The sequence below is a fragment of the Nothoprocta perdicaria genome, unplaced genomic scaffold (assembly GCF_003342845.1).
Source record: "Nothoprocta perdicaria isolate Ctin4 unplaced genomic scaffold, notPer1 scaffold_155, whole genome shotgun sequence".
In the NCBI taxonomy this organism is placed as follows: Eukaryota; Metazoa; Chordata; class Aves; order Tinamiformes; family Tinamidae; genus Nothoprocta; species Nothoprocta perdicaria.
In genome coordinates, this window is record NW_020454705.1 from 561934 (window position 1) to 579607 (window position 17674).

Sequence of the window (17674 nt, forward strand, 5' to 3'; positions counted from 1 at the left end):
TCATCTCAGGGAATCAATATTACTGTAGTCATCAGAACGTAATCCCTGAACTAACTAATCCCTCTAATCAGGCAACTCTGATTAGAAGAGGAAAAACATAAGGGCATAACTAGATGTAACTATCCAAGAAAACAATTCTGTCATTTTACCTGCTTTAATCAATCCAGTAATGAATTGAGAGAATTGGTAAAACCACAAGTTTACATGCCACCTATGCAGCATTTTGTCTTACTTAAGAAAATATTTGATAAGAAGTAACTAAAAATAGTTAAAGGTGCCAGAGGCCCCACTCTTATCCCTGTGGTCACAGAAAGATGCAGAGGAATGAGGCAGATTGTAAAAACCTGGAATCACATATTGAAAGCTCTTAAGCTTTAAAATTATTTCTCAGGCAAGGACAGAATCTGAAACTGTGAAACTGCTATCTATTTCTCTTCTAGTGAAAACGATAAGATTAAAATGTCTTTGCAAATAACTATTACAATAGTAAGAACTATACCAGAATGTGAAATCTGGTGATATAAGTCAAGTCCCATAAACTAAAACACTTACAGATTCTATAAATATTTTAGAGTGTGTGTGTATGTATGTGTTATATATCCCACAAATTTACCTTTTGAATATTCATTTTTTCCCTCCTCTTTTTGCTGATCTCTCATACATTCTCTATATAACATTCTGAGCTATTTGGAACTATTTTTTTTAAAAATAGCTTAAAATGCTCCTTGTTTTTTAAAKTAATATAACGACTGCATGACTCTGAAGCCACCAAGTTTCAGCCTATGCCAGGCAACATTTGTATCAAACATGGTATTTTGTAGAAATGCCACTACAAACTGCAGCACAATGAGAGGAAAAAAATGTTTTAGCACAAATATGKCTAGATATGGCATTCAACATGCACATCAACATTCACTCTGTTATGAGAAAAGGGATAAAACAAACGGGACAAGACTGAAATAAAAAGTCATTTTTGGAGGATACATAACTTTGGGAAGAAAGGTAGGTGGACAGGGAAGTGAATATTGTACATGATGTGAAATTGTTCATCTTTCACCCATCAAAACCAAACTGCTTCTCTCTTTATATTTTATGATTGTCAGTTTTGCCTCATACAATATAGGATGTGCTTTTCATCTTGGAACTTGGGTGATGCCCACCATCACTGTACCTCACTCCTTTTGCTGGGATGCTTCTCTACCCACATTCGGGGTAGATAGGGTTGGGAAATCCAGATTTCTAGAGCAAAGCCATTAACATCCAGGGTGCTGTTCTCCACAGTCTTAATTACAGCCTTGCAATCTGTTCTCTAGAAAAGAAAAAGGATATACAGTCATTTAAATATTTATTTAGCAGTAACAGTACAGTAAATGTACATAATTCCTTATGCCAAACATCATGTTTTAAAGCAAACTTGCGATTTATTAGGACAGAGAACAAAGCACATCTAATAAATTCCAAAGGTTTTTGCTGAAAAGGTTGCACAAAATTTACAAGGTGCCGTTTCTATTTATGTAGTATATTCCTTAAAATATCATCCACTTTCTTGAATGTTTTTAAATACAAGYTTTTAAGTTATTTTAAAGCTTCAGACATAAGCAAAGTTTTCATCTGAGACAGGAACAAAGCTCCTCTACAAACCATACGCATCTAGTACACCCACTTCCTAGCCCTCACCCTAGCAGAACTGCCAGGGCAGAGGCACAGTTATAGTTACCTTTATTTTAAGTGCATGTGTCCAGCTATTTATGCATTCGATAGTGTAGGGCATCTCAATAGACATGTCCAAGGAGAACTGGCTGGATAAAGAGAAAAGAAGTGATCAAGTGMCATTCTGGAAGAGAGGATATTTAATCTGTAGCCCTGACATATCCATGAGAATGAGCTATGTCCCCTGTCCTTTAAAACTCTTTGGATAGAAGTGTAGAATACTGAACACTTAGACAAGTTTCTGTCCCTAGGATACTCCAAAACTAACCTTGCTCATTCACTTTCAAAGGCCAGAAGAGACCAAGAGGTCATTGGACACAATCTGTATAACACAACAGCATTTTAATCATTTTCTCTTCATTTAGCCTAATGTTTTATTTGTCTAAAGCATAACTTAACAAATACCACCACTCTGGATTCCAGAGGAAGCAAGTTCATGATTTCTCCAGCTAACTGCTCCAGTCCTCACTGTTAAAGCATACATACATTTTTTGCCTCATYCAGATTTCACTCGTCGTTTTTGTTTATGTTAGAGCCAGATTTAAAACGTATTTTGTCAGCTAGCATTTTCTGTCCCTGAGTTACCTGACTTTTTCCCCATGCAATATCTATTCTTAAATGTTTTCCAATTTTTGCCGTTGAATTTTTCCTTCATACCAGTTTAAAATTGTCTTACAATTTTAAAATACTTTTCTACCTCCAGATGGCTACTATATGAACTGGCTAATTTATTCCTGGTGCATGTCAGAAATTGAACCAAACCTTTATTAAAGCAGTACAATATTTCTGTTAAGTAGTAGTATACATCTGAACAAAACCAAGATAATGGGAAACACCATTTTAGGATTAAATAAAACTTGAGAAAATTATAACAGATGTAGTTTTGTGTCTGTTCTGTCCATAGAACAGACATGGTCATGAGAACAGGGCATGGTCATGAGAAGCCCTTCTTATGTCTTTTTTTTTTCTATCTGAAAAGCCAGTTCCTTGAAGAATGGTTGTCTCTGGCTTATTCACTGTTATTGCTACCTGTGTGGTTGTTGGTGTTGGTTGAGAATGGCCATCTGTGAGGTGTTACAGGTAATTAAGTTATAACAATCAGTTTACAAGTATTGCTTTGCCAGTAACATCACAGTTTCAAATTATTGTGAATTGCAAATGTAAAGAAACATTAAATTATAAAATGCAATTAATGATATTGAAAATACAAAGACTATGCAGGCCCACTGTCGTGCAACTTTTGATTTAATATAAAAATCTCAGTAAAAGAAACAAAATGAACCATTTATTGAAAAAAGATGCTTAATTATTATTCCCATATAATAGCTAAAACAAGTGAACAAGTGAAACTACATTGAACATACTACTACAGAACAAGTAAAATTATATTAATCTGTTGATAATGCAACCTAGCACCACTATTTCTATACAAATTAAAAAAGTTATTTTGTTTTATTTAATGATCTAAAGTACTGACAATAAAGTAGATGAATATAAATTAAAACAACTTACTACTTTTTTGTATCTGCTTGTTTAATGCAAACCTTTTTTACTGTAGCCTGCAAAATAAAAAGGAATTTTTAAATCGCTTAAAGCACTTGCATGTTACTCCACTTTCTACTATTACGTTGCTAAACTGGGATTACATTGAACCCTCTCTGCTTTGTTTATTCATATAGATGTTGTAATCTGAGCATTACAGTAGCTAAAACCAGATGAAGCTGCAAATACTTCCCCTTCCTCAATTAAACTGCAGAACTCAGGATAGTAGCAGGCATGAAGCAGAAGTCGTGACTGTTCAGTGGTGTGAAATGTGATATAGCTGTTTGACTGCACATCACCAAGAACCATCTCTGGCTCTTTGCCATCATTCAAACACAGAGGTGACCTCCTCTCCCACCCAGAGAACTCTGGAGCCATCAAGGGCATGCAAGGGAGCAGGCGGGCAGCCTTCTGCACGAGGACAGTGTCAGTGTGTTCAGCAGCTGCTTAGCTGTGGTTTCATGATGGAGTGTCTTTCTTGCAAACAAATGCATTCTCTGTCACAGAATCACAGTTGGAAGGGACCTCTAGGGATCATCCAGTCCAACCCCCTGCTCCAGCAGGGACACCCAGAGCACGGGGCACAGGGTGGCAGCCAGGCGGCTTTGGAAGATCTCCAGAGAAGGAGACTCCACAGCCTCCCTGGGCAGCCTCTTCCAGGGCTCTGGCRCCCTCACAGGRAAGAAGCTCTTCCTCACATGGAGATGGAACTTCTTAGTTCATAGGAACTCCTGTGTTTTGATTTATGCTCATTACCCCTTACCTCTTGCTGGCCACAACTGAGAAGAGTTTGGCCCCATCCTCCCTAAATTCTCCCCTCAGGTATTTCTATATATTCATCAGATCTCCTCTCAACCTTCTCTTCATCAGGCTAAACAGACCCAGCTCACTTACTCTTCCYGCATAAGATAGTCCCAATCCCTTAATCATCTTTGTTGCTCTCTGTTGGACTCTGTCTAGRAGCTCCACATCCCTCTTGTCCTGGGGAGCCCAGAACTGCMCCCARTACTCCAGGTGCRGCCTCACCAGAGCTGAGCAGAGGGGCAGGATCCCCTCCCTTGACCTGCTGGCAACATCCTCCTGATGCAGCCAGGATCCCATTGCCCTCTTGGCCATGAGGGCACTGCTGCCTCATGGTTAACTTGTTAACCAGGACTCCCAGGTCCCTCTCTGCGGAGCTGCTTTCCAGCAGGTCAACCCCTAATCTGTACTGGTGCCTGGGGTTATTTCTCCCCAGGTGGAGGCCCTGCACTTGTGCTTGTTGAACCKCATGAGATTCCTCTCTGCCCAACTCTCCAGCCTGTTTAGGTCCCTATGAATGGCAGCACAGCCCTCTGGAGTGTTGGATATTCCACCCACTTTGCTATCATCTGCAAATGTCTTGTTGAGAGGAACAGTAGTACAGGAATACTAAACCCAAAACAAAATATGACATCTAACTATAACATGTTTCAACTCAAGTCAGCTTTCTAAGTACTGCAGATCTAAATAAATCCTCAGAGACAGGAAGAGCATTGCTACCTTGCAACAATCCTGCTTAAATTTATGCTCACTTTGCTTTTTGACACCCCTGTTATGACCAGAAAGATTACAARCAATTACCTTTTAATAAGAGAGGAAAAGGAAAATAATCAAGATTGTACAGCAAATTCTTGAGTAACTACAATGTGCTAGGTGCACAACTGCTTCAGAACACAAAGATGCAGAGGATGCTMTTTTAAGACTTACAAACCTGTGTGTTCTCATTTAATGCCTTGTCTTGTTGCCATGGTGCGACCGAAGCAGGCAAATGGAAGAAGATACAGTCATTATGAGAACTCAGTTCAGTGATGTAGGAGATTTTGATGAGGACCGTAGAGTTTGGGGGCAAGTTTCCAACACTTATTATAAAAATATCCTAAAAGACAAAAAAAGGCAGAGGGGAGGGGAGGTCATCGTTAAAGTCTGCATTTTCCCCTCCAAAATGTTATTGTTTATGCACAATGAGATCAAATAACAGCACAGAAAATACTACTTAAAATGGGGAAAACTGATTAATTATAATAAAAAAGAGGAGACTTTGTAAAAAAAATCTAAACTTATTTGTAAAAGAAAAGTTCCAGAAAAAAAAAATCTTACATAAACAGTAGGACATATAGACAGAAAAAAAAAATTGTTTTTTAAAGCAATTCCATGTAGAGCCTAAATGAGTTCCAAGAAAAAGGGGCTTCYCAAGAAAGAGATGGTTCTCTAAAGATTCCAGTGGGAACATGCACTCATATCCTAAATAATCTTTTGTGATCTGACCATWACAAAATTTTCAAATAGGTAAACAAACCACCACACTCAACATACCGGTGCATCCTGGTCCATTAGATAAGCTCCATCACCCTGACGGATGGCTTCTCTATATTCTCTATGTGCTTGTGTCTTTTCTTTGACCTATGAAAGATTGTTCCAAAATAAGATATTTACATATATAGAGCACAACAGCCAATATCACTTCCAGTGACATGACTATCTTGAAGTCCAGTCAAGTGGCAAGAACAAAGAACTTGAGAAAAAAACAAAATTGAAAACTTCTGAATCTTGAGATTGGATGCACCAAAGTGCAGTAACATTTTACCTCTCCAATGATGTGCTTTCCATTGATAAAAGCTTCAAATCCACACACAGCAGCTCTATCATCCAAAGGAAAGACATATTTAGCTTCAATTGGATTACTGCTTTGATTGGTGTAAGTCTGAAACATCACTACCTGAAGTGAATATTAAAACATTACATTAAAATATGATAAAAAAGCAATATTTCAAGTGAAGCAGCATATCCATTTCATACTGCAAAATGTCAGTAAGTACGCCCTAACTGGAAGCTGCATTAGAAGTGAATGTAAAACATTCTCCAATGCATAAAGAATAGGTACATCCAGAAACATGAAGAAACTTTTAATCTTTATATCATTAACCAAATATCTTCCAGAAGAAAAGTAAACCATGACCTTCTWCATGTTACTTGGTCTACTGGCAGAGCTTGAGGTGTCAGGCTGCTCTTTACAAAAGAAGAGTCTACATTAAAAAGCCACCACTGCAATATGTCTAAAAGAGTTTCAAGCTCATAAAAACTAAACAAAGAGTAAACTTTCACTAAAAAAGGGTCTATTTTTAGGATATACTGAAAAGGATGTTTGAAAAAGTCAATATTCCTTCTATACCTATAATATCTATTTTCTAATTATAGATTTTCTCTCTGAAGTGGCAGATTGTCCAACTTTCTTCCTACGTCTGTTCTTCTGTTCACTCGTGTCCTAACAAGATCCCAGGAGTTCCTCATCTCCCTTTGCTGGCACTTCTGCCATGCCTCATCATCTGATGATTTCTGATTTGTGCTCYGTTCCTCATCCTTAGAGGTTATTTTATGCTTTGGTAGACTGGGTCAAACAACATATACTATTGGATAGTAACTCATTTCTGTAGAAAAACACAYACACAAAAAAAGACATTCTCTCATGAAAAGAACACTTGTTAAAAAGAATCACACTAGCCAGACAACAGTTGCAAGCATCAGAATGATATAAGCACAGGCTCATCTGAAGAGGACTCTTAAAATCTCGCTTTTTTTTTTTCCTCCATTTTTCTCTGCTTTCTTTAGCAAGGCTTTAGCAACAACTAACAGCATAATCTGATTTTTTAAAAACAAATTTTACTATGTCACTGGAAAGCCAATACAGATTCCTGTGCAGTGAGACACAGGTCAGACACACACAGGTTCGCAGAACCAGTTTCCAACGTGACTGAGACTGCTCTATACAGAACAGAGGGGGAGTTTTTGAATTATACTGCAGGATAAGAAAATACCCATGACTCGATGTGACAAAATGTGTTTTCAGAGCACAAATATTAAAATAAGGTGAGCCCTTAACTTCCCTTTGCTAAATTTCCTTCACTAATTTTCAGACTAAAATATCATGTTCTTTTTACCCGAGACAGCTAACTTGTCTAACCACAGTTAAGACAAATCAAAAAAAGTGTAATTCCAGGGACCTCTAATCATACCACACATTTTGGAATGGTTTCTAATTCAGGTAGCCAATAGATTATCAAGGAAGTCAAGAATATATAAGGGAATGTGCAAGCTGATGCAAAAACTTTCTTTTTTTCCAGTGGTGACAAGATGAGAGAGACAGAAAAAAACTTCCAAAAATGAAAAAGTCAAGCTTTTCACTGACCTAAGACTTTTTGGCATTTGTTGACTATGCTTCTCTAAGAATAAAATCTGCTTTCTCTCATTTTCAGAATTGAGCTTCACTTAGAGACTGGGTTTTTTTTATTTTTTAATAACTAAAGCACTATATAACATTTGCAATATTTCAGGTCTCCACAATGGAAAAGGACAGTAAGCAGTGTACTCTACCTGTGCTACAAAGTCTATCATCCTCCCCTTGATTTTAATACTTCCCAGAGGGACTGGATTTCCTGATCTGTCCTGAAGACCAGGTTTTATGGCATTCATAGGATTTGCACTTGGAAGGGCATAGCCTAAAAAAAGAGTATTAGAAAGATTAGGAAAGCAGCTTTTGAAATAGGTATCTGTGAAGGACAGTTGAAAATAACTCATATCAGTTATGGGTTATCCATCARTGGCTCATGTTTATCTAAGAAATTCAGAAGAGATAAATTGAAAGTAATACTCAGGTTCTGCTAGGAATCCTTGTGTTTTATTCCTGCCTAAGCAGGATAGCTCTTTAAGGTCTTAGGAAGTCTTTGTTTAGACTCTGGCATTTGAATTATTTAGGAACATCTGATGATTTATGCAAAAGCATTTCCTGCTAGGTCTCTTGAAACACACTCTGACAGAGGCAATTGCAACTGCTGTCAGTAATCCTGCCTGCAGGAAAGCAGTGAAACAGATGCTACACACATGCCACATGGTCATGTCTAATTTGGCAACATCTGCAAATCAGCTACACTTTTTTTTTAATTAAAATGTTGTTTTCGTACTCTAGAAAGTGTTCTGATAAATATTCAGGGTATCCTAAATAATTAGGTTAAGAAAGGCAAAGTATTTCTTACTCTCATGCTGCAAAGAATGTTCTGATACTGGCTGATCTTGCTCCACCACGGTTTCAGGCTGAAATGGTTTTATTTGGTCTTCAGCAACACAAAACTTAACAACATATCTGATTTTAACCTGATTGGTTTTATACACAACAAATTCATCATCCTGGTGGGAGAAAAAAAAGATATTTTGTAAGAAAAATAAAGCTATTATTAAAAAAGGATAAAGGGGTTCACTTTCAGAACAGTGAACCTTCCATGGTAGTTACTTCTAATTCCAATCAGAGTAGAATACCATTTTCAAATAACAATTCCAATATAAAATCTCAGATATTTATATAATAACTCAGGTATCAGAAAAAGGATATTAACTTTTTCCATTTAGCTATTTTTTCTTGCAATAATTTTAAATCTCTTTACAAACAGTAATAAAAAGAATCTTAGAAGTTTTATATATGCTTTCCAGATAGTAAATCAGACAGTTGTTTTACTCATCTATCTACTGATTTAGTGTCTGAATTGAAACGCAGGTTATATTGCTTTTATTATCTATCACTGGTACAATACATTCAGACTCAGTATCTTTTCAAGTGCCTAATAATGTAGGATCAGTACCTCAAAATCTGAAGAGACATCTGGTGTTTTACGGACTCCATGCACACTCTCATAACCTGATGGTGAACTGCGTAATGAATAATTTCGCTGATACAAATCCAAGCAGGAACCAAGCGCCACATCACAAACTGCCAGGAGTCGAGTACCATCCATCACACTGGGTGAAGAATACTTAATACTGGCACTATATGCAAAGAAAGATCACAGACATTCRTTAAAACTGATGTAAATATAGATGTCATAAAAGCTTAAGAACAAGTATTTCTGGAAAAAAATGTCAGGAATAAATTTTATGATTAAATTATCTTGTGAGTGATTAAATCTTCTATCTAGTTAACTTGGAAAGTCAAAAGAATACAGAGAAACACAGAATAAAAAAGATACCATGATCATTCAGACCTAATAGAATCACTGAAGTAAATGCCACTGCCCAGATTCCCAGCATCTGTTCTTTCAATGCCGTGATCTTCAACTATGACTTTTGGCATGAGGAGTCCTCTACAAGGGAGGGAAGAAGAAATAATGAGAAATCACACACGTCACATGAAGCTTGTTTTTTTTTTTTTTTGTCCACAGTATTTGAGGAGTTATTTTTATATATCTGGACTAATTCACATTGTGCAATAACAAACTATTCAGAGGATTAAAATAAAATGGACTTTACAAAAAATGCCCTTAGAGAATCAAGGAAGCCTAGTCAGTTTAAAAAAAAAAAAAAAAAAAGACCACACAAGGCAATATTTAGTCTTCAAGACTGATTAGACTGATTATGTAAGCAATAAACACTGTTTGTTTTTTTCTATGCTTAGCAGAATGCCACCTAAGTAAAAGAAAGAATTTTAAAGGGGGAGTGTGGGGGAATGATATCTGGAAACTTTTTCAGTGTTTGATTTGCAAACATTATTAGTGTGGAGATACCATCCTTAGACTTTCTATAAAACATTTATTATTAATGGATACCCTCATAAACCCTATATACAAAAGGAATGCAAAAATTAAACACTGAAGTTCAACAGTTTTGTAACCTAGAGTTAAAGTCTGCAGTGTAAAGGAAAAAAGAATGCTAATATGAATTTGAAATGAATTTTATTTATTTATTTATTTTATATTCAGACATACTGAAAAATTAAGAATACTGAAAAGAGCATCTGGTATTCACCACATATACACTATGATGAGTATTTAAATATAAAGGTGGATGTATTWGGTTATATTGCAATAGATTCTATGATTTTAGCCATGAACATTATTATCATGTTTTGAGAACCCACAGAATTTGGTCACAGAACAAGATGTAAGGTTGCCCCAGAAAATTAGTTGGCATATTTTTAAATAACCATAAGATGATCATGGCGAAATAATGTATACAGGAAAAAASAGGACATCATCAATGGAATCCTTTCCTGAAATACAGGATAAATTAACCACAAAGACATTTTTCTCCTCATTCCTTCCATTTTGTCATCTTCCCATGCAGATTTAAACTATGTTCTTCACCATATCCAAGTACTTCCATCTCAAAACTAACTCATTTGGAAAGCAATTGATYTCAACATTAAAAAAGATTGATTTTCCTTTTAGAGGTCTGTAGAAGTGTCTGGACATATTTGCATAAATGTTAACAATTAGGCTAAATGAAATGTAAAAGGACTTTATAAAAGACAAATAATGAAGTTAAAAGAGTGCAATATAAAATAATTAATTCTGATTCAGTTTTATAAAAAAGGGAATGTCAAGTTTTACCTGCAGAGAATTCCCACAAAGTTGCGCACAGGTGATGCGTGGAGTAGGGACTGAATATTTCCAAGACTGCTCAGAAATTCTGCTGTTTCACCTATCCTGCCAACTCTATATACTTGCAAAATTCTCATTGGACAGTCACTGCAAGAAATTTGAAATTATCTTCGGGATCATATTATATGACTCATTTAATATACAATATATGACATTATTCAGAAAGTGTATTCTGGATCAAACTACTAGTAAGAGATAAAGGCTGACTGAAATCTCAAATTAACATCCAAAAATGATTTTTTTACAACTGCTAGAGAAAAATTTAAAAATACTAACACTGATCCTCAATATGTTTTGAATGCATTTGTTTTTTTATCTTAAAAACAATTGTTTTGAAATTAAAAAAAAAATGGATTCCAAATGCAGAGACTGAAAGAGACTAAATACTCTCTTTAGAGAGTTACATGGTGCACAGCACAGTCTGAAGGCCTAAGGTAACTAAGATAGGAATCTGCTCTGCACAAAGCATCATTTGAGTAACAGCTAGTTCACAGAGAGCTTATTTAGTTGGTTCTGTCAAAACAACCAGAAGAAACTGGGTCACAAACTATTGTTCTATTAATGCTAAATGACTTAATGTTATGAACACACTGTTGTTAATAAAGTGTCGTCAACTGTTCACAGCTCCTGAACTTCACTGCAGCCAGATGTTCTCCAGTTGTTCCAAGCACAGTACTCCTTCCGTACTGGATGAATAGACATTTGGGTGCAATTGGTTATTAACCAACATTTGCTAGGTATGTTTAGCCCTGAGCAATGTAATTTCTCAGTAGGAACAGTAGTTTTCTGAATTTACTTCCATTTGGTTCYGGTTTAGAATGTGGTAAATATGTCTGCTCCACAATCCCATTTGTTCTAGGGAGAACATTATATTCATATAAATCAAAACTTCACTGTAACAAAACCTGGTAATTCAGTTCACTTCAGAGGAATATTGTGCATTATCCCTGGAATGGTATAAGATCATTGTATAACCACTAAACACTCACTTGTAATTCTTTTTTAACAGTTGTTCTTTAATACTGAGAAATTCGTAGCTCTCTGGGGGAACAGCTTCAATCCTGCACCTCAGAGCCTGGTATTTGGCCAAAGCTGATGGGTTGGGGGATGCCATGTTTGTTTCACGTATATTAAGTATGTCTCGGATTAGCTAGAAAATAAGGACAGAAATTACAATCGTAGCATGGGTTAACATATATGAAAGAATAATAAGCATTTGTTTTTCAGTTAATTCTGTTGCAAATGAATACTTGGTATATTTTTAATTAAGGAAACACATAAAACTCAAATTGAATTATACAACGTTACACTGTAAAATCACTCTAGTGGAATACAGAATAGAACATCTCTACCTGTCAGATACAGTAAAGAACAAGACCAAAATAGCTATTGTATCCCATGAAAATAAGTCAGAAGAAAAAGGCATATGAGGAATGGTTACATTGCTTTTGTACAATTCCAGATGAAGTTCTGGATGGAGTCTGCTCATAAAAGCTCCACAAAGCAGAATTTGTGCTTTGAATGTGAAAATGAATGCCCATCATTTTCATTTTGCTTACAAGGCAATCCTTATTTATTTGAATCTGTCATAAATTGTTGCTGGTGCCACTATCTGGTTAGGATAATAGAAGAAGGCATCCATGTCATTTTCACAGACCAGGAGGAAAAGAAGGACAGTCAACAAAAAAATTAATACATTTCACTTAAGTCATAGCAAAGTACAGGGGCMTAATAGCAATGTCCAGAGGATAATATCTTCTTGTCCTGGGTCTCTGGCTGAGCTGTRTTGCAGATACATCTGCACCTGACCTGGTACTCCCTAATTCTGACTCTCATCCTGCAGACTTGACTTCCTGGCTTGATCTTGGTCCTGCCAAGATCATGATGATGGTCCTGATCAAGGTCATGATGATGAGGGGATCTGCCCCTGGTTACTGATGCTGGCACTCACTGCCCCTTCAATACACTAATAAAATAGTTAAAATACATTTTGTGTTGGTTTAAGTGCAGATCAGGAATTACTAGCAATCTAGAAAAGTTACCTGACAAAGGTCTTGTTTACTAGACAACAGCTTTCTGGAAACATTACGGTCCGGTTCTGTTTTGTGACGTATAATTCCATAAAATTCCTTTATCATCATTTTCAGTGCCGCTTCATCTGCTCCCTCATCCAGTGCATTCTTTATCTGGAGTAAAATACCTTCTGCTTTGCTCACCTTTAAAAGAAGAGATCATTAAACTGGAAACCATCATAAAAATTGCAGGAAAAGAAAAAAAAAAGCCCATTTAATTCCACACTGAAATTCCACTTCAGCTTTTTGTTAGTGTAATAGCAAGAAAACATTTTTACCTATATAGAATATGAAATATAAAACTTGCATATTATTCTGCCATTATACTTGTCTATTTGCAAAGTACCTCAGCAGAGCTAAAAGMCAGTAAAATAACCTCCATAAAATAAAATGGAATATGAATTAGATGGAAGATAATGYTCTTTAATTTCTTACATACACACTTTGTCAGCTCTAGTGCATTGGTAACTGCAGAAATTAGAGTAAAATGTTTCTTATGAAAATTCTAAGTACATTAATTTATCCTGAAATACATAAAATAGCAGAGATTCTGTTTACAACCAGAAGCCTCTAGATCACCTGAAAGTAATGATTCATTAAATACTTTGTCCAGACAGGACATAAATCTGTTTTGTACACTGCCTCTGAACTGGAAAAAGTGCTCTTTATTTACATGAATTTACATGAACCATATACAAGAGGCAATAAAGTGTTGATAATAAAGGCAACAAAGTCTTTCTGCAGTTCTAAAACTGATGCAAGATTGGTCTCTGTTCTGCAAAAGCCTTTGAAAAAAAGAATGGAAAGTTAGTCTAACTGAATGGAAATTAACTTAACTGTGTTTCAAATATCCAGAGACTTTTTTTTTCTTCCTGGATAAAAGCAATTACTCTTAAAATTATTAGTGGGAAAAATAGTGAGAACAGTTTTACCTTATCCTTACAGATATGGGCTTTGGAATACAGAAACTTTCAGGACAGAAACTTTTAGTCTATGATTCAGTTCTTGCAAAAGCTATTGGTGATTGAGTATTATCAAATTTGGTTTGTTCACCTACCTCAAATATGTTAGGAATCTTCATATCCAAAAAGCGTAGCTCAAAAAGGCACTTACCACAAAAAGTATTTTATTTTTGTCTTTGTTGATTTATGAAATGCACTCATTGCTATCTCTGAGTACATGCAYAGAATACTCCTAAGGTGCTACTTACTTCCCAGTGCCTAGGCAAATGTATATTCCATTTCAAGAAGTGAAAGAGTTGTTCTGTTACCATACATCTACTGCTAAGAACATAAAAATTGAGTTCTATATAAGAAGATATGGACATGGGCATTCCAGAATTGAGGAACAAGCAAAGCTCTCCCAATTTAAAATCTAACTTTGCCTTCAGAGGTGACAGAGACAAGCAGAAGTGCATTGCTAAAAGGCAGGCCTTTCTCTACGCAGTTACTAAATGTTAACTTCTTAGGTGTCTAGGGGGTAAGCAGAAGTACTGAGGTATGTGGAAAAGTGTGATTAAATGAACCCTAAATTTAACAGAAAGATGGATGGGCAGTTGGTCTCGGTAACATCTGCAATACCCAAAGGCCTTCAAGAGCAGCCATGTGTTAATGACATGTCTCATCTGATAATACAGACCTGGACAATACTTAGAACTATTTTTCCATTAGTAGATAATGTCTGGATGAAAYATAATTGAAATATATTGGCAGGGGACAAAACCTCACTATTTCTGCATACTTGTGGCATATGAAAAGACTGTCTTCTTATGTGCCTCAATTTAATTCACAGAAGAGTTCCTCCCATAAGAATCATGTAAATCACTATAAAATGGAAAAGACAASCATCTGCTCTAGGGAGTACTGCATATTTTCTGTGTTGTGATTCTCAAAAGTTGATATCAAAATTTTTGAAGCATGGTTATGCCTAGGTACAGTATTATCAAGTGTAATTCCGATCTCCATATGTGAAAAAGCATATTTGTTTGCTGGGAAAATAGAACAAAAATCCTTCTAAAGTAGTCTTCATCTACTCATTCCCACAGAGTATCAAGAATGAACTTACATCATTGAGGCTTATGTTTTTTACTGGTTCAAGTAGTAAACTATCCAAATGGCCCAGAGCTTCTGCCCAGATCAATTCCACAAAATTACTGACTTCTTCACATAAATCACTCGAATTTATGGCTTCTTCTAGAAGTAACTGTAGTAAAACAAACAGAGATCAGTGAAAAGACAAAGATGCAAGCCTCTTCAGTTCTCACACAAATAAATAGGCTTTCCTCTAAGCAATATAGTACAGACTACACATTTAGGCTTAGTATGATTTCTTCAGTTCCAAAAAATGAAGGGAAGATTTTTCTTCTATGTGGAGAACATGGCAGGCAGGTGGCCTTATAGAAAGCTGAGACAGAAGCTGCTTTGCATGAGGTATCTTCATCAGTACCTTGCATTATCAGGGGTACAGACRTAACAGTCTTCAGATCTCAACCATTTCATTTTTGCACAGCTGGCAATAGAACAGAGAGATTCAAAAGGCCATTCTTTTGTACCATCTRTAACAGATGGCTATTGTATCTCTAGTTCAGAAAGCCCTACTGGGAAAGATATTACGTTTATGAAAATAAAAATTGAAGCAGCAAAGCACTGGAGAATAGAAAGGCCATGAAAATCAKTGCAATTCATATATGCAGAAGAATTATGAAAAAAATGTATTTTCAAGAAGCACTTAAAGTTAAATGCTTCATTTTTTTTCTCACTGTACTTCAACCCTAGCAGCCACCATCGAACTTGGTATTTCCAAAAGTTGTCGTATCAGTCTGGCCACTCTACACTGCTTGTCTTTATGGCATCAAACACACAACCTCGGAGATCACTAGAGGAGGTCATATATGCTGAATAAAATCTACGTAGCTGTTTTGCTCTAAAATGCAAGTTAACCATGGTAGAAGACAAGAAAGTAACTAATAGTGAGAAAGGTTCTAGCTGCTATATTAGAACATCATCACTCTCTAGGCATCACATTCACTTTGATAATGCAACTACTGAAAATCTATGCTGAAATGAAAATGGGTACGTATGCCTTTAATGTGGTTACACCCCCCCCAGCACTGAATATTAAAAAAAATACATAGTTTCCTTTAACCTATGATTTGATCACTGCCATCCCAKTGGTTACCACTTCCAGAAAGCTGAAAACAAAAATAAATAATGGACAAGAAAGTGTAAAAATGGAAGTTGTACTAGCCTCCTGCAATTTTGTAGAAGCTAAATATTCTGCTTCAGGTGGAAAAGTTTCCCTTAATAGGAAACCCTGGCTCTTCAGGTCTGCAATGAAAGTCTCATAATTTTCTCTTATATCTTCAGCAGTCTTAGTTAATATGAATTGTTTATTGCTCTGTAATTKAAGAGAATACAATTAGTTAGAGAAATATAGAGAGACATACAGAGTTAATTTTACAGCCCACTGCTCTAACAGCTGAGAAATCCACACTCAACTTTGGGGTTATGATATAACATATTCACAGTAAGGRGGTGCTTTTGTGAGGGTGTGCAGGACAAAAAGAAAAAGCACAAAGCTCAACTCACAGTGACAATGGTTCTTCTGAGTGTGTGCAGGAATAAGGAGGAGGAATTAGTTAGGAGTATCATAATAAATCTGATTAAAAGTTAACAGAATGATTTCTGATTCTGTAAGAATCAGACTACAAATAAGAATGAAATTTATATGGAGTTTTGGAACAGGTGTGTTCCATGTGCATAAAGAAACAGAATTACAGAATCAGAGAGTGGTCGAGGTTGGAAGGGACCTCTAGGGATCCTCCAGTCCAATCCTCTGCTCCAGCAGGGACACCCAGAGCACAGGGCACAGGGTGGCTGCCAGGCGGGTTTGGAAGATCTCCAGAGAAGGAGACTCCACAACCTCCCTGGGCAGCCTGTKCCAGGGCTCTGTCCCCCCCCACAGTAAGGACAAACACGTCAAAAACAAACATGTAATGTTGATGAGTGGTTCCTACCTTGGATCCATCTGATGAACTGAAGTGTGCACACACTCGGAATGGAAACTCATGTCCTTTGGAACACTGTAATTCAATAACTACAAGATCTTTGCTCTCTTTGGAGTAAACCTGAATGGAAAGATAAAGAAACCTTCCACTAGTTTATTGTTTCAATATGTTGCATTCACATGATGCTGCACCATATATTTCTTGTCGCTCTACTAATTTGCCATAACACTTTATGAAAACAAGCAAAATGATTCACTATTCATATCACAAAAACAAGCAGAAACTCCTCTCAGGCTTCACTGTACTGTCTGCTGTACAATTCCATTTGTTCTTGTGTTTTGATGGCATTCTTATTAAGAAAAATGCATTAGGTATTAAATGTCAACTAAATATAACAGCCTTTATAAGAGTATACATTGGCAGAAGCATGTATGTATTATTCTACTGCAATGATTTGGCTGGAACATGACAGTAAACTCTTCTAGTTTTGCTTAGGTTGAATTAGGCTGCACCAAAAGACATAATATTAAAATACTTCCAATAATTCTATTTGCATTGTAGTACATGGTAGCATAAGAGCTTTTGATGCCTGTAAGACTGGAAACCTTTTACTCATTTACTGTTCCTCCTATAATGTCCTACATTTTCTCACAGTAAGAGAAAGACTTACTTTTTCAAGGACATCGTATTTTGCAACTTCAAAATCTTGAGGAAAAAAAGGAATATCTTGATCATTTTCTGTRCAAAATCTGGAATGAGAGCAATTAGTTTAACACTTTTAAATACCCACCACCAGCAAAAACAGTACAGCCATAGCAGCATCACACTAAAATAAATATATAAGAAAACATTTTCCAGCAACAAAACAACAACAACAAGCTTTCAGAAATAAAATCCCACTC

At 36.2% G+C, this 17674-nt stretch overlaps 1 protein-coding gene across 1 annotated transcript in view; it reads right to left on the reverse strand.

Annotated features, from left to right (window-relative positions):
• Nucleotides 1-17674, reverse strand: part of PARP4 (poly(ADP-ribose) polymerase family member 4) — a 37942-nt gene that overhangs the window by 15484 nt on the left and 4784 nt on the right. The window contains exons 4-20 of the mRNA XM_026035030.1: nt 17443-17521; nt 16782-16892; nt 16013-16162; nt 14831-14968; nt 12737-12910; nt 11684-11844; nt 10644-10781; nt 9300-9398; nt 8901-9084; nt 8301-8451; nt 7642-7766; nt 5858-5989; nt 5587-5673; nt 4985-5149; nt 3223-3269; nt 1718-1799; nt 1172-1309 (exon numbers count right to left, since the gene is read on the reverse strand). Of these exons, the coding sequence (XP_025890815.1) occupies nt 1172-1309; nt 1718-1799; nt 3223-3269; nt 4985-5149; nt 5587-5673; nt 5858-5989; nt 7642-7766; nt 8301-8451; nt 8901-9084; nt 9300-9398; nt 10644-10781; nt 11684-11844; nt 12737-12910; nt 14831-14968; nt 16013-16162; nt 16782-16892; nt 17443-17521 (2161 nt within the window). The remainder of the gene's footprint in view (nt 1-1171; nt 1310-1717; nt 1800-3222; nt 3270-4984; nt 5150-5586; nt 5674-5857; nt 5990-7641; nt 7767-8300; nt 8452-8900; nt 9085-9299; nt 9399-10643; nt 10782-11683; nt 11845-12736; nt 12911-14830; nt 14969-16012; nt 16163-16781; nt 16893-17442; nt 17522-17674) is intronic.